The following is a 24,161-nucleotide window of genomic DNA, read 5'->3' as shown; positions in this document are numbered from 1 at the left end:
TGCGTTACTGGTTGGTCCTCCATTTTGAGATTCTACGGTTGATCTTGCAGAGTCACTGTAATCGCAGCGCTTCTCAAATATGTCTGACCAGCTCTGTAAACTCTTTGTTGGAGGCCTCAACGTGGACACCGACGACGATGGTCTGCGTAAGCACTTCGAGCAGTTCGGGGTGCTGACCGACTGCGTTGTGGTGGTGAACAAGCAGCTGCAGAGGTCTCGCTGCTTTGGCTTCGTCACCTACTCGACGCCGGAGGAGGCAGACGCAGCCATGAATGCTAGGCCGCACAACGTCGACGGCAACTCTGTTGAGGTGAAGCGGGCCATGTCGCGAGAAGACGCAAACAAGCCGGAGGCCCTCGCAAAGGTGAAGAAAATCTTCGTCGGTGGTCTGAAAGACGACATCGAGGAAGATCACCTGACTGAGTATTTCTCCCAGTATGGTCAAATTGAAAAGTCTGAAGTCATCTCCGAGAAAGATACCGGCAAGAAGAGAGGCTTCGGCTTTGTTTACTTCACCGATCACGACGCCGCCGACAAAGCGGTGGTGGTAAAGTTCCACACCATTAATGGACATAAGGTGGAGGTGAAGAAGGCCCTCACCAAGCAAGAGATGCAGGCGGCAAATAGACCCGGCATGGCGCCGAGAGGAAGGCCAGGCCGTGGCATGAGGGGAAGTCAAAATGGCTTCGGAGGCAGAGACTATGGCGGAAACTACAACTACGGAAATGGCGGAGGCTACAATGGCGGCGGAGGATATGGTGGCTATGGCGGACATTACGGGGGTGGCTACGGAGACCAAGGAAGCGGATATGGTGGCGGAAACGGCTACAGCGACTTCGGCACCGGCTATGGCCAACACTCCTCTGGCTACGGTCCCATGAAAGGAGGCCCCTTCGGCGGTCAGAGGAACCCTGCCCCATACACCCGGGGAGGTGGCGGCGGTGGCTACCCGAGGGGCGGCTACTGTGGCTACTAGATCACCACCCTCTACCGATTGCCTCCAGCCAGGATTTGGACGTCAAAAGTAAATCACTAAAGGGGTGTCGTCTGTCATGGCGGACCCCGTAAACATAATGAAGACCGCAAAGCCCCAAACAGGTAGGAAGGTCACTTCCCGAAAGAAACCTGCCTAAAGTTAAACACAAGCAACTAGGACACTTACATAAAATACATTGATGTACCATTTCCCCCGTCACCAGCGTGTAGTCGACGTTTAAATAGATTTTTTTATTTGCGTTCACCCATTGTTGAAGGGTTGTTTTGGTATGATTATCTTAATATTTACATTTTAAGCTTATTAGATGCTTGTTTTTTTCCTCCTGAATGAAATTTGTGTTTTGAATATAAGCGGGTGATTTTGTGTGGTTTTTGTCAAAGGGCGTCCTATTTGATATTCCCCTCAAAGATGGAGGCAACACAAATTCTCTTCCATCATGTGTTACCAAATCATCACGCTTAGCTTTAGTTACAGCTCCAGTTTCAACTTGTTATTACCCTTCACCTGTAGCCACTTCATATGTATGCTATGTACTTCCTTGTTCATGAGAAACTTATTACTGTTTCAAGACACTTCTGTATGTTTTTTTTTTTTTTTTTTAAATAAAACCTTACACCACATAGCTTAGTTTTACTTACTTATTCCTCAAGTTTATCCACAGGTCAGCTTGTAGTTACGAGGCTTCTTTCCCAAAGTTTATTGCCTTACAGTCAGGTGGGTGAAAAGGTTACAGACGTCTGCCCACAGCCAATGCATGTAGGCTATCTAGGGTTTGACCTTGTTTCATTATTTAACTGTGATTTTCTTTAATCATCTTTCTCTAGCACATCTGAATCCTCGTTTGTGGACACATTTTATCTTTGCTTATTCCTTTTGATTATTCCTACATTTAGGTGTTCTTACTCGTATTCCAGTAGGCTATCCCAGCCAAAATAGCCGTAGCAGTTTGTTTGTAGGCTACATCAGGACCCTGTTGATTACCTGGGGTCGATTGTGATAGGAGTCTGAAATATCTCTTTAGGATATCCACATCCAGCCAACTAGGTATGTAAATCAACCTGTCTTTACTCTGTGTTGGTCAACCATGTATCTTATCTTACTACAGTAATCCTAGCTAATTATTACTAGTTATGTTAAAACCATTGGGGGAGGGGGTGGCACTTGAATTCGGGTCTTAATGAGTTGGGTGGAGGGGATCCAAATGTTGTTCCACCATTTAAAATTAATTATTGGAACAAGTGGTGGTGTTCTGGAGTCTCCTCCATGTTGGAAATTTTGATTTGTGCACAATCTCACATGTCTTGTCTTTCATTTCCTCCAGGTTGCAATGGTAACCTGGTCGGGAGAGCGGCACCCTGACGGTGATGGGGGTGTGCGAGTGCACATCCACAGGGGAGGATCCAGAAGGTGGTTGTCTTCTCCCCTCAGGTGAAGTCCCTTTTCACTAAGGACCCGCCTCATTGGCTTCTAGATGAAGTCATCTTGTTCCCTACCAGTGATGTTTGGTTGTGAGTGAACGTGCATGTAGACCCCAGTACATTTGTCTACAAAAAGTCTTCTTTATAGAATATATTATGCTGTTTCCCCACAGGACTGCAATCTACTCATGGCTATGGGGGTGGGCTCTAGAAGACGTCATTGTCTTATTTGCATAACTGGCCATGACTAAAGTGCATGTAACCTTTTTGGATTGTTGGGGGGAGGGGGGGGGACAAAAAGTGTGTCAAACAAGAACAGCAAAACAAATGTGATTACAATACAAATTAACTTTTGTCAATTTTTTTGTTGTTGCAAGCAAGGCCTGTGACTATGGCTGGAATCTTGGGTACCTCAATATTTTGATAGGTTGAACTACAAAAAGTACTTTTTTTTTTTGCAGCAGCATAATTTAAACCACAATACAAATGTCATTCAGAGTACAAATAGCAATAGATCAATAACAATGATTTGTTATGGTGCAACATACCTGTAAACAGGGTTTTATTTTAGGTGTCTCATGTCTATCAAGTAGGTAAAATAAGTAAAAACCTACAAAAAAATATTTTGGTGTAGTACAGTGGATCCTGACCGTGCCAGTCTGTCCCAAATTGTCCGACTCAAATTGAAATTGCTTTTCCCTAAAGAAATGAAGCATATCCAATTAATCTGCACCCAAAAATACAAAATTGTTTCACAATTAGTTTACATGCAGAAAACAGTTAGAAGTGCATATAAATGACGAATGAAATGGCAAATGAACCTATGTCACTTTCACTTTTTTAGACTGTATGGCTGTAGGTTTCTTTAATGCTACATCTGAAACGATAGCTAAATTTTGACAGTTTAATGTACCAGGAAGAGTGCAGGAGCAAGTCTGAGGCACTTAAGGTTAGATGTCCAGGTGGTGGGGAAGGCCATCATGCATACCTTCTATGTGCGACAGAGGTCTTAGCTGGTTGCCGCTGGTCGCTTCTAAGTGTGTGAAGAATTGTGATAATAGAAGAATTGGAACAATGCAAGGCCACAAGCAAAAGATAGATGCAGCAATCAGCTCTGGTCCACCGTCTTAACATATGCCAAGAGAGGCCTATATGTACAGTAACTACTACATCTATCACCTTGATGGTTGAGAGACTGCTGTAAAGCAGCAAGATCCACGCGGACACCACCTTAGTGTTTCGCTAGTTCTTTCTTGAATTCAGTTGTGCGCAACCTTTTATCAAAATGCTGGCGTGTGCAACTTTTACTGCATTGTGTTTTGTTTTGTTTTGTTTTTTTTGCAGCCTTGATGAAAGCAGAAACGTGATTTAACGGTTGGCAAGGAACCACGGTCAAGCGCGGATGCCACAAAGCTGAGAGGCGTCTTACTCTTCCGGTTTCCATGCTAATAGGCTGCTAACTGGCTTCTTTGTGACTTAAACATACATTAAACATACATTACAAACACAGTTGGACTCAAGCAAATTGTTAATATGACAAGATGTGTATATTGTACGGTAACCTCAAAATGTACTTGCACAGGGGCAAACATTTTGGACATAATCCAAAACTATGCTCACCAATAGTAGTAGTGGCATACCGACCCCAGCTGCTCATTTGAAGAGCAATATGTCAGTCTTCAAGTGTCCGGTAAGGCCAGGAAAAAATGGCTAGATTTATTAGTAGTCGTAATTTAATAAACAGAATCTAGAGCAAATGACAACCAAGTCACCAACACTGATTCCTCCTGCAATGTGTATTGTCTGGCAGATCAGGTGCGTTAAGCAAGTTATGCCTTCTACTGTACGGAGTTGAAACAAGCTCCATTCAAGGCTGATTATTTTCCTCAGAGGGGGCGTACAAATAGCGCTAGATGTATTTGTGCTGGGCTGCCACAAATAAATGAATGTCTGGGAAACACTCATTCAACACTTTATTCACTACGTTGAATGTCTTGCTTGGGAAGATATTTTTTCTGAAAATGAAACGAGGTCATTGATTTTACAGATCTTAACATGTTTTAGTATTTGTGTCCAGGTAAAGTAGTGCTGCTTTTTTATACTTGGTTTTTCTCATGTTTTTATAGGTTTGTGGCGCTCATGGAGATCTGACCATCATAAAAGACCCTATTTATAATTGGTCAAGTTTTTGGTTAAATAAATATTTCTCGATGCAATATCCTTGTTATGTCAGTTTTTTTTTTTTTTTTTTTACACAGGATTGTGGCTGGTGGCTATATTTTCATATATTAATGAGGTTTAATATATTGAGGATGTTATACATGAATAAATTGTTGGATTGCTGTCTTTATTGATGTACACTTTGAAAGGTTGTGATTGCAATAAGAAAAAGGTCACTATTGGTCTTTTCCGTATAACTTGAATCACATGCTTTTCATCATTTTTGGTGTAAGTACAAAGCTTTAATATCCACCTAGACTTCACAGCTTGGAAAAATCTTAACTGTTTAAACTGCAGATGTAGCATCGACTGTATGATGATCATCATTTTTGGTGTAAGTATAAAGCTATATCTACCCAAACTTCAGAGCTTGGAAAAATATTAATTGGGTATAAACTGCAGATGTAGCATCGACTGTATGAAGGCAAAATAAGCAGTTTAAACAGCTGCATAGTCGTGTGGCTGTGTTTTTGACCGAAAGTGAGGGTTAATAAAACTGCTAAGACTTGAGATACGCCAACACTTGAGTTTCTATTATCTTTTTTTTAATGAACACAACGTATGGATTATTTAGATAAGTGAAACTGATGCACAACGAGCGCCTACACAATTTAAATGAGTGTTAAGTACGGCTGTTAAAATTGACTGAAAGTCGTGAAGCAAGGCGGTTTTAACTGATAAATCTTTGTCCCGACGAAACGTTCAGTAGCCACACATTTCCCTCCATGCGTGGCGTTTGATTTTTAGGATTTTCAATGTTAAATGCAGTAGCGTGAACGTGATTGGTTCGACTGCACAGCGGGGCGTTGATTTTAGTTTAAGCTGACCAATCTGCGCTTGCAACGTTGTATGAAAGGCAGCGAATGAAACGGCCCGCCCTGAGCGTTGTTCATTGAAGAAGGAGAGGGCCGCTCTGTCGCACCTTCCTCAGCACGAATCCAGTCATGGCGTCCAAACTTTGCAAGCTTTTTGTCGGAGGCCTCAACGTGGAGACGACAGACGATGGTCTCCGTGGCTACTTCGAGCAGTATGGGGTGCTCAACGACTGCGTGGTGGTCATGAACCAGCATCTGGGACGTTCCCGCTGCTTCGGTTTCATAACCTACTCGACGCCGGAGGAGGCCGACACAGCAATGGCGTCCAAGCCACATGTCGTTGACGGACACAACGTGGAGCTGAAAAGAGCCGTCGCTCGGGAGGACGCACACAACCCGGACATCTCGGCCAACGTCAAGAAAATCTTCGTCGGCGGCGTGAAGGACCACATTGAGTCCGAGAACCTGAGCGACTACTTCTCCCAGTTCGGCGTCGTGGAGAAGGCCGAGATAATCACCGACAAGCAGACCGGCCGGAAGCGTGGCTTCGGCTTTGTCTTCTTCGAGGACACCGACTCTGCCACCAAGGCGGCGCTGACCAAGTTCCACACCATCAACGGAAACAAGGTGGAGGTGAAGAAGGCCATGAGCAAGCAGGAGATGTCTACCACTGGCCGCGGCGGCGGAAGGGGTCGCGGCAGAGGGATGCAGAGCTTTGGCGGTGGCAGAGGCGGCGGCTTCGGTGGGGGAGGCTATGGAGGCGGCTACGGGGGAGGTTATGGCGGCGGCTACAATGGCGGCGGCGGTGGCTATGGAGGCGGCTACGGGGGTTACGAAGAGTACGACAATAGTATGGGTGGCGGGTACAGCAACGGTGACTTTGGGGAGGGCTACGGACAGCAGCACTCCAGCTACGGTGCGATGAAGGGGGGAAACTACACCTTCAGGAGCGGGGCCCCATACAACAGAGGCGGCTACGGCAGGGGGGGCTACGGAGGCGGCTATTAGATTTCCCTCCACTTTTCATACAGCAGCCATGGGGGGAATCCAGCTTCCAACGAACTTACACACCAACATGGGTTTCTGAGTTGAATTAAAGGGAGAGGTGCCCATCACCCATGCCGAATGAATGAGTCTGTCCCCGGGATCCCGACCACCCCCACCCGGACCCCCATCTGTCCTCTTATTCCTCTTTATGGACGTTACTACTAAGAATTGTGAATTATTGAAATGTAATTATGTTATGTGGGGGGTACGTGCTCTGGACAAGTTTGTCACTGTTTGTGAAATCGATTTTTTTTTGGTCTCAGGGTTTTAAGGGAAGTGATCGCTTGAGTTTCCTGAACCTCGACATTTTTTTTTTTTTTTTTACTATGACAAAGATCTTTCTGCAGATATGTCACACGTTGTTTAATTAGAAACTGATTTTCCACTTTGCTTTCTCATTACATGTTTTGTTTAGATTAAAACTGTTTTTTTGAAATGTTCAGCACACCCCTATGTTTGGTTTTATTAAAGTTTTTAATGTTCGGAAATCAACAATCCTGTCTTTCATTGTACAACATGCATGCCGCCTCGATGGCCATCAGGGGGCAGGAGCGTCGCTCATTGTCTGCTCGAGCTGGGCGATATTACAAATTTTGGTATCTACTAGATACTGACGATTCAATTGTATTGCCTTCTAATTTGATCACTAATAAAACGGGACACAGATGTAGAATGAATACAATGATACAGATTTATTATACAATTGTAGTCAATAGTGCACATTAACAGCGAAACTTAATGCCCTTAATGCGTATGCTTTTTTGCCAAATCCCTCCTGTATCAAACCATTGTATCGGCAATACTGTATAAACAAATTTGTGAAGAAAAGACAAACTATTAATCTCATCACGCTAGTATCGATCCGATATAGATACGGCCGGTATCGGTGCAATTGATATTTGAATCGATCCACATCGGCCATTTTATTTGGGATAATATGAGGGTGAAGGTAGAGCAGGGAGCACCGAGTGAATGATTTTTTTTTAAGCCTATAAGATATTTGCATACGTTAGGAGCTGTTTCTAAAGATTGCCTCACATTTGGGCGACATTGTTTTTGTTCTGTTGGATCCCCCCCAAATCCCCGCTCTGATTGTCTATGCTTACAAGCGGTTCGAGTTCTCATGTTTCACCATCCGGCTACAACAATTTCATTGTCTTTTGGTTGTTCGCAATGCACTACTAATAAAAATGTGTGACCGCTGTCCTGTCTGTACAGACACACATTGTATAATATACAATACAATATAAATGAATGTATAATACATTTACTGTGTGGTGGAGGGTAAACATTTATAATATTATTCATAACAACCAAGCAATGTGCAGGAGTAGTCGTACTTTGAAAAGAAATAGAGTGGCGATCACTCCCCAAATGACAATCCTTGTGTCAGTGGGCGCGCTTACCCTCGGTGGTGCGGTTTAGACTCAGCGAGGATGGACGATGTGTCGCCGGGGTAAGTTACCAAGCACGGTTATCCCGTCACTCCGCGATTAACCATGCTCGCCCGTTTATATTTTTAAAATCACACCTTATGTTTTATCCACAAATGACAGAGTAGCGGCATGTCCACGACCCCTACCCCACCCTTTGCTAGCTAGTTATGTTGACTAGCGTCGTCAAGTTAGCTAGCATTGATGACAGTCCCGTTGTCAACTAAACTCTTCACTATTGGACAGATTTTTTTTTTATTGCCTAACATTGCGTTTTAGGCAGATGAGTACCATTCAGTGGTTTACGCTACTAGCTGAGCAACAGCTCATGGTAGTCAGCAGCAGGTAGCTATCATGTTAGTTAAAAGTGAATGGCTAGCACGCCATCATGTTAGTTAAAAGTTAAATGGCTAGCCGTGCTAGTCAACGATCTCAACGTGTTTAATGACTACTATCTACTTGCCATTTTTCATCTGTGCACTGTGATTGAGGCAACGACGAGCTTTTCCTCACGCCAGTCAACTGTCCTGGGTGACGTAGTCAGTGTTGCCATCGTATTTACTATGACAGCCCACACTGTTACATCTCTGACTTTGTAGGATTTGCTCCTGTTAGATAGCAGACATGTCACATCTTCAGGTTCCATTTGACAGGAAGCTGAATACTTTGACTTTAGTCAACGGTAATTCAAAGGGTAAACTAACTAATCAAGTCCAGTGGCTGAGCTAGAAAGTTTTCTTTGGAGTGGCCAGTGTGAGACAATTACTCACATGGGGTGGCAATAAGTTGATACCTGAAATGTCTAGATGGCCACTGGGGTGGCCGGAGAGGTAAAATTGTCAGAGGTAAAATTGTTCCATGTAATGTGGAAAAATAAGGACAAAAGTTTTGAAGTGGCGGACAACTGATTAGGTTATTCAGGTGTTCCGAAGGTGTTCCATTTGGAGAGTCTTCACTAATTCCATGCAAACAAAGCTCCATGGCTTCCATACACATTTTCAAGACAGTTTTGTCATGATTGTTTGGAAAATAAAGACAGAAAAAATCTGGTGCAACATTGATGACGTTGATGTTTTTCTTTGTGCCATGATGCAGGAGTTCCCGATAAAGCACCACCCAACAATCAGCATATCAGTGTTTTCACAATCTCATTGGCTATTTAATGCATTGTCATAAAAACTGGATGTAATTAGCCCGAGCTACGTACATTTGAAGATGGTCTGGTATGTTTACGTACAGAAATTCTTTGGTTATTATGCCACTGCAGACACAAGAAACAGCTGTCTTTTTGGTCAAGTGAGTTGCCAATAATACGTTTTAACTTTAAGCATTTTGGCTAACCCCTAATAAACCCCTAATAAAGTGCGTCTGTGTAGGATCTCAGTCGTACAGGAGTTGTCCATCGAGGGAAAGGCTTCTTGAGACGTCATCTGTACTTCTGTGAAGAAAGTGTCGGACGTTTCGCTGACGAAGCTCTTCGGATGAGGAGCGAAACGTCCGACACTTTCTTCACAGAAGTACAGATGACGTCTCAAGAAGCCTTTCCCCTAATAAAGTGGCCACCTTAAGGCCCGCCTTCTAACCCTAATGACCCAGAGCCATCATGTCATGTGTCTCCAGTGAGGAGGTGCCATCACGTTTCAAGTGCAATGCCGAACCGGATGAGGACGAAGCAGGAAATGGCGGGATGCTCACCTTCAACCATGCGCACATGAGGAAAGCATTCCAGCTCATGAACGACCTGAGGGGGTGTGTTGCTTTTCAGATGCCCCGGTGACATCTTGCTCCCGCCTCCATGTTCATCTTCTCTGTCTTGCAGTAAGAACATGCTATGTGACGTCCAGCTGGTGGCGGGAAGCGTCACGGTGGCGGCGCACAGGGTGGTCCTGGCTGCCTCTAGCCCCTACTTCTGTGCCATGTTTACAGGTGCATGCCCCCGACTATGTGTGTTGTTGCACGTGTACGCTTCAGTGCTGACGTGCGTGGTTGTAGGTGATATGAGCGAGAGCAAGGCCCAGCAGGTGGAGATCGGCGAGGTGGATGGACCGACACTCAGCAAGCTGGTGGACTACATATACACGGCTGAAATAGAGGTCACTGAAGACAACGTCCAGGTGAGATGTCCGCTAGGAAGTTAGAAATATCACACTTGAAACGTGACAGTCAGACAAACAAAAGACATTTTCATACAGAGATGACAAGTTAAATGCTCCGTGAATGGTATGATATTTAGCATAAGCAGTAAAAACACATATTTGACAAAATGTATTTTTAGTGTGCAAAAAATTCAATTTAATTTATCCATTTAACCATTCATCCATTTTCTACGCCGCATGTCCTCACTAAGGTCATGGGGGTATGCTGGAGCCTATCCCAGATCTTCGAACCCAGATCTTTCGAGATCTGACCGTGTGGCCAACATGCTAACCACTAGGAATTGAATTGAATTAATAATAATAATTAATAATAATAATTAATAATAATAATTAATAATAATTAAAAAATAGATTTTTAGGTACACAAAGACTTTCAAGGCAATATAAAAATGTCTACAACAGAAAACAGTTTAGATTGAGTAGTAGTCTTGTTGTGACACTCATCATGTCATCTGAGAATCAAAACCTTGCTGTAATGGTCAGACTTTTCAGTGAAAGCCCACATTTGATTCCAGCATTGTTCAGTGCACGCAACAAGATCACGTCGCTTCCTTGACACTTCCTGTCATTATCAAGCCCAGGAAGTGTGCATGGAGAGAGGCCGGAAATCCTCCCACTGTTAGCTGCCGAGTGCCTCATCGGCTTTTTTACTTTCTTGCGTTTGGGATGGTCCGACGAAGCTCGTATACCAGGAAGAACGTCAGTCTTGATACGACATACATACCGTAACCAAAACCAGTATAATCAATAAACCATTATTTATAGAGGGTTTTAGAACTGGGAAAAAACTACTCATCACACAGAGGTTAAAAAGTGCCACCTTTGGTGAAAAAGGTATTTAAAAAAAAATACGGTATTGTGTAACAACAGCTGGTCTTGCAGGTTCTGCTGCCGGCCGCCAGTCTGTTACAGCTGATGGACGTGCGTCAAGTTTGCTGCGACTTCCTGCAAGCGCAACTTCACCCCTCCAATTGTTTGGGCATCCGTGCCTTTGCTGACCTGCACACGTGCACACAACTTGTCAGCCAGGCGCACGCCTACGCTGGTAAACTTCTTGTAATACCTGTGTGTGTGTATGTGTGTGTGTGTGTGTGTGTGTGTGTGTGTATTGTATATGGGGATACTCTTTTGTAGCATTTCATTGGTTGGGCTGGGAAAAAGTTGCTGGAATTCTATCATGTGCACAGTGATTAGATGAGAATCAGTGTTATTATTGAACTACCACAAGCCAGTCAGTCCAAAATGTTAATAAAGCTAAAAGCTGAATTTAAAGTCAAAGTTAGCTTTTGCCTTTAATTAATAGTACTACTACACAGTAGTACAGTTTAGCATACATACTTCAGGAGTAGTTTAGTTGAGCATATGTACAACTGCACAAAGGACTACTCTACAGTTCTAGTTTAGTAGTGCATAAATACTAAGAACATCGTTTATTAGTGTGCATACTTCTAAGCAACTCAGCAGTAGGGATGCTCCGAACAGACCTTTATGCTGCCGATTCCGATATCAATCGATCCGATATCAAGGTATGGCCAATACTGATACTGATCACCTGGCTTCACTTAATATATTAATTTATTAAAATGAGTGTTATTGGCCAGGTGTGGCATATAGGTGGGAAAAGTTAGGTCAGTTCCAAGCAGGGGCCCCAAAAAATAGATAATTATTGATGGGGGTGCCCAATGTGATTTATTTATGTATTTATTTATTTTTAATTTTTATGGGACCCACAGAATTTCTGACCCCTGCTATTTGTTATATGATCTGAATAAGGAACCATAAATCATCTTAAAATTTGGACAACATATTTTACTTACTTTTTCAAGAGAACATACTATATATCACTTGTAAAACTAAAACAGGATGAGACGCCTTCTTTAAGGAGACTTTTTATGTGATTATCTGGTGGAGCTCTAGCATGCCACATCTGTAAAATATTTCCTTCTGGGTAGTAGGTAGCTGGGCTCCAAGTGAGGGAGTATTTGGTGGAACCTGGTGTCCTCCACCGCTGAGAAAGGCTTGTCATGTAGTCTGGTGAATTCAGTTATTTTTCGGGTTATGATTATGACTGTCACACACATACAGGCAAGTGTTTCACAGCAACACACCGTGATCCTCGAAAACTCATCAAACTACTGTTAAATACATTATAGTCACATAATAGGCCCCAGTTCAATGTATGTCAAGTGTTTGTTCTTCAAATGGTGTATTAAATTAAAGCTATTTAACGTGATACCCTGGCGAGATATTTTTTGTGGCATGTGTTGCAGGATGCAAACTTTACATCACTCTCACAAATAGACATAGAAGTTCCACACGGCAGACATGTTTGTTTTGGTTTTGCGGCCACACGCCTGCGCAGTGTGAAAGAAAGGTGGAGGGGGACTCTACCCAAGACTACTACCACATGCACGACACTGCACTGCACGCAGGGTTCTCTGCAGGCTGCAATAGTACAAGCCACAGGTGATTGTTATTTGTGATCGCCATTAAAAGGCATTTTCGGCGTATGCTGATCACATGCTTTTTCACGGAAATTGTCCCATACCGATTGGTGGCCAATGGATCGGAGCATCCCGACTCAGCAGTAGTTGCGTGCGTGTGTACTACTAACTGCGTAGGACTACTCCACAGTTGTAGTTAAGTAGTACATACAGAAAAGTATGCAAGTAGTTTATTAGTGTGCGTACGACTAAGTACTACACAGCTGAAGTTTAGTCGTGCGTATGTAAAACCAACTACATAGGACTATTCCACAGTATTAGTTTAGTAGTGTGCACATGTTACAAGGTGTGCAAGTAAGTAGTGTACGTACCACGAAGTAACTAGTGCACAGCAGTAGTTTAGCCATGCATATGTGCTACTGACTACCAAGGACTACTTCCCAGTTGTAGTTTAGTATTGCGGCAGAATAGTAGCTCAGTGAGTTGTAGCTTAGTAGTGAGTATGCACACAGTTTAGGCCTTACTAGTTACTTACTAGTAGTACACTTACTAGTTAGTGTACTAGTTACTACATAATGTACACTTACTTGTATGCACTAAGTAGTGTGCATTATTTTGTAAGCACTACAAAGGGTACACTTAGTCGTATGAACGCTGGCATGCTTTTCGTAGTGTGCACTATGTGTTACTCTCTATGTAGTGTGCTCTTAGGTAGTACAGACTCCATAATACACTATACGAAGTGTGTACTTGATAGCAGGCACTACATAGTGTATGCGTAATAGTTGACACTCTGTAGTGTACTTTACATAATGAGCCCTTAGTAATGTAGACTTGGTAGCACACTCTAAGTAGTATACACTTTGTAAAAAAATCACTTTCAAAATCATCATATACTGTAAATACTTCTAATTGTTGTACTACACATTGAACACAGCTGTGATATGATGAGTGTGTAGTCATGGTGTGTGTTTGTGTCCCACAGAGCAGCACTTCTCTGAGGTGGTGCAGTGTGAAGAGTTTGTGGCTCTTTCCTTGCAGCAGGTCTGCAGCCTCTTCTCCAGCGACAAGCTCACCGTCTGCACTGAAGAGAAGGTCAGGCAGACAACGTGGACACGTCCTTCAAACACACGCACACACATCACAAAATAACAGGAAACGAGTGACTATGATAGTGAAAAAGAAAGCAGGGAAGAGGTGGCTAACAAGCTACTTAGTAAGGAAGAAGTTCAAGTTGTTTGCAGAGCCAAGAAGAGCTTTTGCAAACTACCGTAATCATCCACATAGTTTCATTCCACTGTGCTTCTCTATGTGTTTCCATGCAAAGTAGAAGCAGTGAAAGCCAGTCAGAAAGGTGATAGGGCGTTTAAATAACAAAGCCGTTTGCCTCAGTGAAGCACAGGAGATGAGTGATGTGCCTGTGAGTGTCAGCAATGAATGTGAAGCAGGAGATTAGACACAGCCTGCTTTGTCTGCACTCAAACCCATTAGGAATGTAGACAAGGTGCCGCAAATGGTCAGCCGACACCCGCCGGGGGGAACACACGGCGACTGCAGACTCACAGTCAGCTGATTAAAATAGTCGTTAATTAGTCGTCATGTCCAGTGAGTTAGCTCGATGCCCCTCTGTCACTTCACTCTTAAATTGAATGTTTGTGTCGTTTCATGATCATCTCACCGTCCACTCTTCGTCTCCCTCTGCAGGTGTTTGAGGCCATGATCTCGTGGATCAAACAGGACAAAGCGGCTCGCGTGGAGCACATGCCTAAACTGATGGAGCACGTTCGCCTGCCTCTGCTGTCTCGCGACTACCTGGTGCAGGTACGTGAAGGCAAACGCCTGCCTCATTATTGGTGTATTCATATTGGATTATTTTGTACATCATGCAACATGTGTCCAGCCCAGGGTGTCCAAACTTGGATGCAGAAGCCATTTGTAGGTATGCTAAGAAGTTATTTCTTTTTTTTGTTTTTTGTTTAATTATATCTTTATAATGTTCTGCAGGCCAATAAAAAAAACAAGCTACAGACACCATATGATCCCGGGCCGTACTTTGGACACCCCATATTTAGTCTATGTACCCTCAAACTTGGTATTTAAATAACAAACATTCTAAAATTAAAATTAATATAGAAAAAAATAATAGTTAATTGATCATGAATTTTCCCACTCAAGGTCTAGTGGTTAGCATGTTGGCCACACAGTCACAGTCACGAGATCGGGAAGATCTGGGTTCGAATCTCCGTTGGGCATCTGTGTGTGGAGTTTGCATGTTCTCCCCATGCGTGTGTGGGTTTTTCCGGGTACTCCGGTTTCCTCCCACATTCCAAAAACATGCATGTTAGGTTAATTGGCGACTCTAAATTGTCCATAGGTATGAATGTGAGTGTGAATGGTTGTTTGTCTATATGTGCCCTGCGATTGGCTGGCGACCAGTCCAGGGTCTACCCCGCCTGTCGCCCGAAGTCAGCGGGGATAGGCTCCAGCATACCCCCACGACTCTAATGAGGAGAAGCAGCATAGAAAATGGATGGACGGATGGAAGCTCATTTCTGTGCAATGCGTGTTCAATGAATATGTCCACCAGGGGGCGTCCACTGACTGTGTTTGCTTGCAGATAGCAGAGGAGGAGGCTCTGATAAAGAACAACAACACCTGCAAGGACTTTCTCATTGAGGCCATGAAGTATCACTTGATGCCTGCTGACCAAAGACACCTCATCAAGACGGACAGGACGAGACCACGGACGCCAGTCAGCATCCCCAAGGTGCTGCATCTCACGCACTCGAAAACGATATACATGTGTATGTGTGTCTTATCCGTGTGTGTGTCATCAGGTGATGATGGTGGTGGGCGGGCAGGCTCCTAAAGCCATCCGCAGTGTGGAGTGTTATGACGTCCAAGAAGATCGATGGTACCAAGTGGCCGAGCTGCCGTCAAGACGCTGCAGAGCAGGTGTGTTTATTAGCGTTACCATGGCACCACACTCGGCACACATCCTATTATGTGTGTGTTTTCAGGTGTGGTGTCCGTGGCGGGTCGTGTATACGCGGTTGGCGGCTTCAACAGTTCCCTTCGAGAAAGGACAGTGGACGTCTACGATGGTGTGAGGGACCAGTGGTGTCCCGTGGCGAGCATGCAGGAGAGACGCAGCACGCTGGGAGCGGCCATGTTGGGAGGTCTGCTCTACGCTGTGGGCGGATTTAACGGCAGCATAGGTACACACACACACACGCGCATTCACAAAACACATCACTTGGTGTGCCTCATTTGCTGTTGCTGTGTGTTGTCAAGCAGGTTTGTCCACAGTAGAAGTGTACAATCCTAAAAGTAACGAGTGGACGTACATCACGTCGATGAACACACGGCGCAGCAGTGTTGGTGTCGGTGTGGTCGACGGTACGAGACGTCTTTTTCTTGTTGGAGGACATCTCACACTGTTAACTGCCTCATCATTGTGTGCGTGTGTCCTTCAGGTAAGCTGTACGCAGTGGGAGGTTACGATGGAGCGTCTCGTCAGTGTCTCAGCACGGTGGAAGAATACAACCCTGCTACTGATCAATGGTGTTACGTTGCTGACATGAGCACACGACGGAGTGGAGCAGGTCACACACATTCACTTTGTTTGGCCACTTTTTACATACACAGTCTAATGAGACCCAAATACCAGAGTTCATAATATTTTATCCTTACACATTTGCATACTAACTACTTGTAGATTACCGTAATACTGAGTACATACTAAATGTACCAAATACACACCTATCTAGTACGCGATACCTTTTGCATGCTTTGTAGTACTCACTGCCTTGTACGCACTTTGTTACCAGTGCGCAATACCTAGAATGCACTTTGTGCTTCAACAATTAATCGATGAATCGATTATTAATCGGTTATCCAGTTAATCGACAACTATTGTGGTAATGGATTAATCGTTTTATTTAAAAATGTCCTGTAAATATCTTAATTTCGGCCTCGCAAATGTGACTATATTTTTATGTCCTTAGTCATCCATGTAAGCAGACCTATTATCTTTGTGTTTTAGGCAAAACAAGATAGTCAAACACATCATCTTTGACTTTGGAAAAGAGCAATCGACATTTTTGCCTCTGATATGTTGCGAAGCAGAGATGCGTGCGTAAGAGCATTCCCCACACAAAGTATGGGATTTATCCACATGTACTTGTGCGGAGGAAAATGCGTACATTTATGCACAACTCTTTCCATGCGTACACACAAAACCTAGTGGTAGAACAGTGAAACTACAAATAGCTAAGGCTGTGCCTGTCCAGCGCAGGCCATAGCAGCTTGCTACGTGCTTCACAACTTGACCATCAAACAGCGTACCGCCCCTCCCCCTAGAGCAGATGAGCTGATGCCAACCGTAAAGCCTGCCCCTAAAGTTTATTTATTTGTTATTTCTTTATTTATTTATTGGCCATGCACATGTAGCAGTCTGTGCCAGTGACTCGTTGATTTGCAATCAATTGTTTGTGATGTTTGTCATTTGATTGTTTGTTTTTACTTCTCTACTTCAATTTCGGTGTCAGAGAAATTCCTCTTCGTCGCCCTCTTTGCTATGATTTTGGGGAAGGAAAAATTCCATTCATTCATTCTTAAAGGGATTGCTGCTAAGAGGTGGAAATTTAAAAATGTGTGTTTTTTTTATTGGATTCATTGATTAATCAAAAAAATAATCGACCAATTAATCGATTATTAGAATAATCATTAGTTGCAGCACTACTTTGTAGTATGCACTTATAGTTAATACTAAATACATAATAAGTAACGATTACAGTTACTTACACTAGTATAGTAGTGAGATTAGTAGTACGCACTATTTGTGTAAAAGTACTAGTACTTTAATAGTGAGCACTTGGTTGTATGCACTACCTAGTATATGCTTTGTCGTACACACTACCTCGTAGGCACTTTACCAGTACACAATACCTAAAACACAATTTGTAGTATGCACTTATAGTTAATACTAAATACATAATAAGTAACGATTACAGTTACTTACACTAGTATAGTAGTGAGATTAGTAGTACGCACTATTTGTGTAAAAGTACTAGTACTTTAATAGTGAGCACTTGGTCGTATGCACTACCTAGTATATGCTTTGTCGTACGCACTACCTCGTAGGCACTTTACCAGTACACAATACCTAAAACACAATTTGTAGTATGCACTTGTAGTTTAATAGTGAGTACGTACTAAGTAACTACATTTACCTACACTACCACAGTAGTAGTTTAGTTGTGAGTACGCAGTACTTTGCCTAATAGTACTAGTAATTTAATAGTATGCTATCTAGTATGCACTTTGTTACTGGTACGCAATTGCTGGAACGCACTTTGTGTAGTGAGTTTAATGCTCAGTCACTACGACAGTTCCTTAGTACTTGTAGTTTAATAGTACGCACTACTTAGTAGCGCTACCTAGTCCACACTTTGTACACAGCAGTAGTGAGTGTATATGAAGTAACTATGACAGTACATGTACACTACTACAGTGGTATTTTAGTAGCAATAATAATACCAGTAATTTGTCTGCACTACCTACTATGCTGTAGTACGCATTACATTGTACACACTTTGTAGTACACACTACATACTCATACGATGTAGTAGTTCTACTCCATTGTAGCAAGAAATTTTGAGACAACTTTGCTGAAATAGTGTAAATATGATGGATAGCAATATCACCTAAATGTTAAAACAATATTTTAGGAAAATTAGCTGCTATTTGTCCTAGAAAGTGAGCTAAAAATGAAATGTAAGGCTGGTTAAGGATGTTTTCAGGGTCAGCCTGTGTATCAAGTGTAGTGTGGTATGTGTTTCCAGGTGTTGGGGTACTGGGGGGACAGCTGTATGCAGCCGGCGGCCATGATGGACCTCTGGTGAGGAAGAGCGTGGAGGTTTACGACCCGCAAAGCAACACGTGGAGGCCCATGTGCGACATGAACATGTGCCGCCGCAATGCTGGTCAGAGGACGGGGACATACACACACACACACACACGTGTAATTGTAATAACTGTTATTCATACATGTAATAATAAATATTTGTGACTGTGCAGGAGTGTGCACCATCAACGGTCTGCTCTACGTGATCGGAGGAGACGACGGCTCGTGCAACCTTTCCTCCGTCGAGTTCTACGACCCGGCCGCCGACAAGTGGAGCCTCATCCCCACAAACATGAGCAATGGGCGGAGCTATGCTGGTAGGCTCCAGCCTTCCTTCCTGTTTGAGTGTGATATGTATAACCGTTGCTTAATTGTTTGTGGCGTGCAGGCGTCGCAGTCATCGACAAACCCTTCTGAGCGCAGGAAGTGCTCTTGACATTGGAAACTTGACGAGCAGTCACAAAAGCGAGACGTCCACGGAGCTGAAACGAGCCAATCAGGACGGATCCTGGCGGGTTCTGGATTGTCGCTGTTTACACTGTGGAGGACACTCCCGGTGATAAAAAAAAAAAAGAGACGTATGCACTTTGGTGTCAAAAGCACATTTTCCTTCTCAGGCTCTCAAGCTGGAAGGAGCTGCTGCCATGAGGTGCATGTTGGAAGATGCACCACCAGGCGGCGCTCTCACTGGAACGCTTCTTTGTTTACTTTGAGAGAAAGAATTTTCATATGCAGGTGAGCTTTATGAGCACCAGCAACACTGCTGAGGTGTGGACACTACTGATGATGATGAGATGAGGGTCACATGACTGATGTTTCAAAGTGCCAGTAGTAATCACATGTGAAGAATGCTGACTTTGAAAGAGTCAAAATTCACTGTAGAGTTTAAACTTTCTGGTTATTTATTACATGCAAAGCATTTGTTAGTGTCAAAGTCATGTTGCCTTAGTGCTTCACATGATTTTACATGTTTCCAATATGCTAAACTACATGGATTTAAAACATTTAACGACCCATTCTTGCAGCTTTTTACGGTTTAAGCCACTTTCTACAATTCTTGAAGCGCCGGATCATTTGTGTGACGTCACCACTGCGCGTCAACAGCGACGAGGACAGCACAGCTATGAAGCCCAGCTTCGGACATTATTTCCGGGTTTTCCTTCTCTGGGAAGCGCCAAAACGTCCGTCATAACAAAAGAAACGGAGGAAGTTGAGCGTCTGAGAAAAGTTCGCAAATAACCCATAATATTGTTGCGTCCTAATAGTCACAAAGACTGACGCCCTTTTTTAAGTTTTATTGCCAAACTTGACACCAACTGTAGTGCAGTTCCAACAGTCAGCTCGCATACACGCCTTTTCCTCGCCACAATCGCAACACGACGAATAAAATTCATAGCGAGGTGCATTCAGGAACACCAGAATTTTGAAAGTCAATGTTACAGCCGGCAGTTTCAATTCGTTAGTTTTATATGGATGTCGCCAGGCGCCATTGTTTACTACTACACCAGAAGCTAGCGAACTAGCTAGTCCAGGAGAAAAGGGGTTTGCGGTTGCGCTGACTCAGGAAAAACGCGCCCCTAGCGTTATAACGGATAACTGCTGAGTTAAAAAAGGAAATACGTCGCTGTAGCATACTGTTATTCAATTTAACTACTCGTTCGCGTGCATAAGTATGGAACATTGCCGTGCACTGTCGGATGTTGCACTCAACAAGCTGTACCCGGTGAGTGCGCAGTGCGGTACCCTCAGTAGTCGCCATCTTGGCTACATAACGTAAAGGAGTGATGAAACTCGTTTTTTTTTTAAATTACAACACACACACACACACACACACACACACCATACAAACACACAAACTTGGCAGCAACTTTAAGTAACACTCAACAAAGAATCAGAAGAGGTTACTGAACTCGAATTCCTAATTAACAAGCTTGTAAATGTGGCGATCGTAATTTCCGGTAAGTGTACAAGGCAGTAATGGATTTGTGACAGCACTACACTCTCAAAATTCATGCCCTCTGGAGTTAAGTACACAGCGTACACCGTACAGTAGATTGCCTTCCTTTTATTACCAAAGAAAGCCTTTAAAAGTACTGACTTGTTTGAAACAGAAAAAAATAAAATAAATCCAAGCTGTCGATCGTCCACACAAACTTTTATTGCTGCTTCTTTTTATGGCACAAATAATAGAATACATTGTGTAATTGTTGCTATGCTGTAACATGCAAGCCTTTTTTTTGTTATTTTTTTTTCCATCACAGAGGACGAGCAGGATCACACACTAAACGTCTACATCTGCTTTGTACAGTTAGTGACTAGAAACAAGTCATTGTTTTCACACACTACGGTAATTCATGGTTGTGACAGCTGATCATCGTCATAGAAAAAACAATCCCAGGGTGAGAAAATATCAGGAGGCAAAAAAAGGGAGGGGGGGGGGGGGCACACGTGAAATAATTTAAACATTTCTGACATTCATCCTTCAGATGTTTGTTTATACAGAACATATATTTATTCATATTTATATTTGTAAAGAAGTAGTGCTTCATTTTGAGAAGACAAAAAACACAACAGGGCTGCATTCAGGGAATGCTGTGCAAATAACATTTCTTTTCCTTGACAAAGCTCTCCACTTTCAAATGAGCAGGACTGTCGGACTCACGTGACCTGCCAGCAGGAAACGACCACACGACGGTGACGCTTGCACAGTGGACTACCAGGGGGAGCCGCTGAGTGAGTTGCGCTTTTGTCTTCTTTGCGACAAATGCCGACCCCAGAGGACGTGCGCGCGTGACCTTCAAACGTTAAAACCGAGGATAAAAGGTCACCTGACGTCAAGAGCGATGACCAAATCGGATCTCTTTGACGCCGGGTGAGGAGTCGTGCGGACTGGATGCTACGCGGGCAGTGACTGGCCGAGGGTGCTGTCAATCAAACGGCGTGCGTGTGTGTGCTCCCTTCGAGTCACACCATTGCTGCTCTTTCAGACAGTTTGGCAAATCTTTGTGATGACTCGAAGGCAGCAACACGTGGACACTTCCTGTCACATGGTTAGCTGTGTGTCTTCTAGATGGACTTGGATGAATCTTGCTTGCTGATTAGGACCTCCAGGAGGCGGAGCTTGGCCTTGACCCTCTTGTAGGCTCTGTACTCGTCCATCATGGGCTCGCGGTCCTCCTTCTGGACGTTCCTGTCACACATAGGAGGTTCTGTGTTAAGATTCGTCATTCTGGGTCGTGTGGCTTCAAACATGAATAAATGACCACAGTTTGACTCTGGAAAAGATCATTTCCATCTAAATTTGGATTCTAGATGCAAAGAACCTTTGAAGATCCACAGGAATGGCACTAGAAACATTGTGAATTTCCAGCATTGTGTGTGTCTGTGTGTGTGTGTGTGCGTGTTCCACCTACCTGCCGTTATGCTGATAGAAATCTTCCTCGAAGTCTCGAATGGTCTTCCTCAGTTTCTTCTTCTCTGCTCTGGCTTTCCACAGCTGTTCCAGCAGCTCTGGCCTGAGACGGAAAAAGAGGACAGGAAGTGAGGTCAGCATCTAAACCTGATTGGATTCTGTGTGTGTGCGTGTGCGCGCATACATGGACGAGGTGTTGGACGTGGACAGTCGCAGGTCGAGCGCGAGCTTCCCTGAGCCTTCCTCCATCTTGCTGCTGATTGTCCCTCCAGGGGGGGCGTGGGGATCCATGGCCATGATGACCTCTGAACTTTGCATCTCCCCGCCACTGCTCTCGCCTTCCTCTTCCTCTTCTTCCTCCTCCTCCTCCTCCTCTTCGTCCTCGTCTTTCTCTGCCTCCTCCTCGTCCTTGGCATCTCCTTCCCGCCTTCCCTTGCACTCATCCTCCTCCTCTTTGATCTCCTCCCAGAAGTGGGCCGTCTCGCCCTCGATGATCGGCTGGAGGGTTTGACTTCGCCTCTTGCTGGAAGGAGACACCTTGGAGAGGAAGTGAAGAGCGTGTGTGAGTGATGCTAATGCTAACGCTGCTACCGCGTGTACGGGTGTGCACTCACAGTGGCGGGTGTGATGGTGACTCTGGTCAGCATCTGTTTGACAAGCCGGTAGCGCTCGTAGAGAGGCTTCACCACCAGACGCTCCTCTTGAGTCACCTGGAACACACGCAGGACACTTGATGGACTCATACTTTCATCCTTGCATGCAATGAAGAATGAATATCGTGCGGGGGTGACTCACCGGTCGGCCGTGCAGGCCTTCGTAGTGCAGCAGGTTCTTTTGCAGGACCGTCTTCTCACAGGACAGCTGCTCTTTGGTCATCTTCTACACAAAAATGGCAGGTTTGAGGCTTCATTGAATTGCGCCGTCGCCTCCACCAAGACGCACTCGCTCACCTTGATGTCGTCAGGCCAGCCGTCCTCCCGCCGTTTGCCCGTCACCCTGCGCTGGATCAGCTCCAGGGTCTCCTCCCTGCTGGGGTGCTGACCTTTCACCTCGCCCGCCGACGCCTCGTGGGCTCCCTGGTCCAGGGTGGAGCCAAAGCTCTTGGGCAGCGTGTTGCTGCGAGGACGAGTCAGGGGGCCGAGCTCGCTCTCGGCGCGGTGTTTGGCGTCTGAAGGGGGTGGAGGAGGACGACCACAGGGACCAAGGTCAAAGATCAAACAAGAAAACGGCAAGTGAGATGAACCAAGGATGGAAGAAAACTGGAATGTAAACATCAATACCTCATGGAGATCACAACACGATGTGACACACACACACACACACACACACACACACACACACACACACACACACACACACCTTCCTAAACCAGAGGTCGGCAACCCGCGGCTTCGGAACCGCATGCGGCTCTTCAGCCTCCTTGTTGCGGCTCCCTTTGCTGAGCTCAGTGATTTAAAATGTTTTTTTTTAACACAAGTACGGGAAAGTGCATGTTCAAAAATAATTTGAAATATCCGACTCACTGCAAGTCCGTGAATGCATCTAGACTGTGTTCTGACTGCTGATTGGATAAGCAAGGGAAGGGGAGGTAGGCTAGTGTATGCGGCGAGTCTCACTGGAGAGAAAAAAGGTGACTGAGTTTGGAGTTGAGTTTGAAGCAAATTACTGCACAGTAAAATGAAACTATTGAATTTACAAGAGCATAGCGATATGTTTTAAAACAATAAGTGCACTGTAGTGTGTGTTCGAAGCACGTGACACGCTAATCGCCGAGGTGCTGACTCTGGGAGAGGGAGCTGGCGGTGTCAACCTGCTTGTAACGGCTACAATATGTTGTTTCACCTTTATATCGCCAAATATCAGTCCCTACATTTGTCGCCAGTCGTATTTGGGAAAACAAATCACCAACGCAAGTTTATATGCTGTGTAATGTTTTGTGGCTCCAGACTTTTGGGGTTTTTTTTTTTAACTGGAAGAGTAGGCAAAATGGCTCTTTTGATGCTAAAGGTTGCCGACCCCTGTCCTATTTGTTATTTAAGACATAAGACTCATGCTCGTGTGTGTTGCAATGAAGTGATGTCAGGGTTTCAGAGTTGAGTTTTAACTGGAGTGGATTGCAACCGCCACAGTAGCCTGCGTTATTATCATGATGATTATTAATTAGTATGTTGTTATTGTGCATGTTGTGAGATCACTTCAACCTGCAATAAAAGCCTGCTGTTTCGGCAATCAAATCTGATGCTTGTGTGCCTCTCTGAACATTACAGTAACATTACTGACACCTGGTGACCAGTGTAGAATACTACATATG

The 24,161-nt window shown here is 44.3% G+C and overlaps 4 protein-coding genes across 9 annotated transcripts in view; 3 read left to right on the top strand and 1 right to left on the bottom strand.

The window, feature by feature from the left end:
- Nucleotides 1-4,763, top strand: LOC129190122 (heterogeneous nuclear ribonucleoprotein A0-like). 3 transcript variants are annotated; one of them, XM_054792539.1, is made up of 3 exons: nt 1-1,098; nt 2,319-2,425; nt 4,542-4,763. In XM_054792539.1, exon 1 carries the CDS (start codon nt 80-82, stop codon nt 974-976), a length of 897 nt encoding a protein of 298 aa, XP_054648514.1. In that variant the 5' UTR covers nt 1-79; the 3' UTR covers nt 977-1,098; nt 2,319-2,425; nt 4,542-4,763. The 3 variants fall into 3 exon arrangements, with proteins under 3 accessions (XP_054648514.1, XP_054648515.1, XP_054648512.1); XM_054792540.1 differs by having other exon boundaries at nt 3,760-4,763; XM_054792537.1 differs by having other exon boundaries at nt 2,319-4,763.
- A 746-nt stretch (nt 4,764-5,509) lies between these two features.
- On the top strand, nt 5,510-6,821 carry LOC129190123 (heterogeneous nuclear ribonucleoprotein A0-like). Its single transcript, XM_054792541.1, has one exon. It carries the CDS (start codon nt 5,580-5,582, stop codon nt 6,456-6,458), a length of 879 nt encoding a protein of 292 aa, XP_054648516.1. The 5' UTR covers nt 5,510-5,579; the 3' UTR covers nt 6,459-6,821.
- Nucleotides 6,822-7,003: 182 nt separating this feature from the next.
- On the top strand, nt 7,004-24,084 carry klhl3 (kelch-like family member 3). Its single transcript, XM_054792536.1, has 15 exons — nt 7,004-7,953; nt 9,551-9,679; nt 9,750-9,856; nt 9,923-10,044; nt 10,969-11,131; nt 13,516-13,625; nt 14,235-14,351; nt 15,148-15,297; nt 15,368-15,485; nt 15,551-15,748; nt 15,828-15,929; nt 16,007-16,135; nt 18,377-18,517; nt 18,612-18,755; nt 18,827-24,084. The coding sequence occupies exons 1-15, from the start codon at nt 7,934-7,936 to the stop codon at nt 18,853-18,855; spliced, it is 1,779 nt and encodes a 592-aa protein (XP_054648511.1). The 5' UTR covers nt 7,004-7,933; the 3' UTR covers nt 18,856-24,084.
- fam13b (family with sequence similarity 13 member B) overlaps nt 20,577-24,161 on the bottom strand; it is a 45,958-nt gene continuing 42,373 nt past the window's right edge. For all 4 annotated transcript variants that reach the window (XM_054792533.1, XM_054792532.1, XM_054792534.1 and 1 more), the window contains 6 exons: nt 22,801-23,018; nt 22,646-22,729; nt 22,465-22,560; nt 22,035-22,387; nt 21,852-21,953; nt 20,577-21,628 (listed from right to left, as the gene is read on the bottom strand). In XM_054792533.1, coding sequence (XP_054648508.1) covers nt 21,505-21,628; nt 21,852-21,953; nt 22,035-22,387; nt 22,465-22,560; nt 22,646-22,729; nt 22,801-23,018 — 977 coding nt within the window. In that variant the 3' untranslated portion in view covers nt 20,577-21,504. The remainder of the gene's footprint in view (nt 21,629-21,851; nt 21,954-22,034; nt 22,388-22,464; nt 22,561-22,645; nt 22,730-22,800; nt 23,019-24,161) is intronic.

The sequence above is a fragment of the Dunckerocampus dactyliophorus genome, chromosome 11, assembly GCF_027744805.1.
Source record: "Dunckerocampus dactyliophorus isolate RoL2022-P2 chromosome 11, RoL_Ddac_1.1, whole genome shotgun sequence".
NCBI classification, from domain to species: Eukaryota; Metazoa; Chordata; class Actinopteri; order Syngnathiformes; family Syngnathidae; genus Dunckerocampus; species Dunckerocampus dactyliophorus.
The sequence above is the reverse complement of the archived record's forward strand: the minus strand, read 5'-3'. Positions and strand labels throughout refer to the sequence as shown.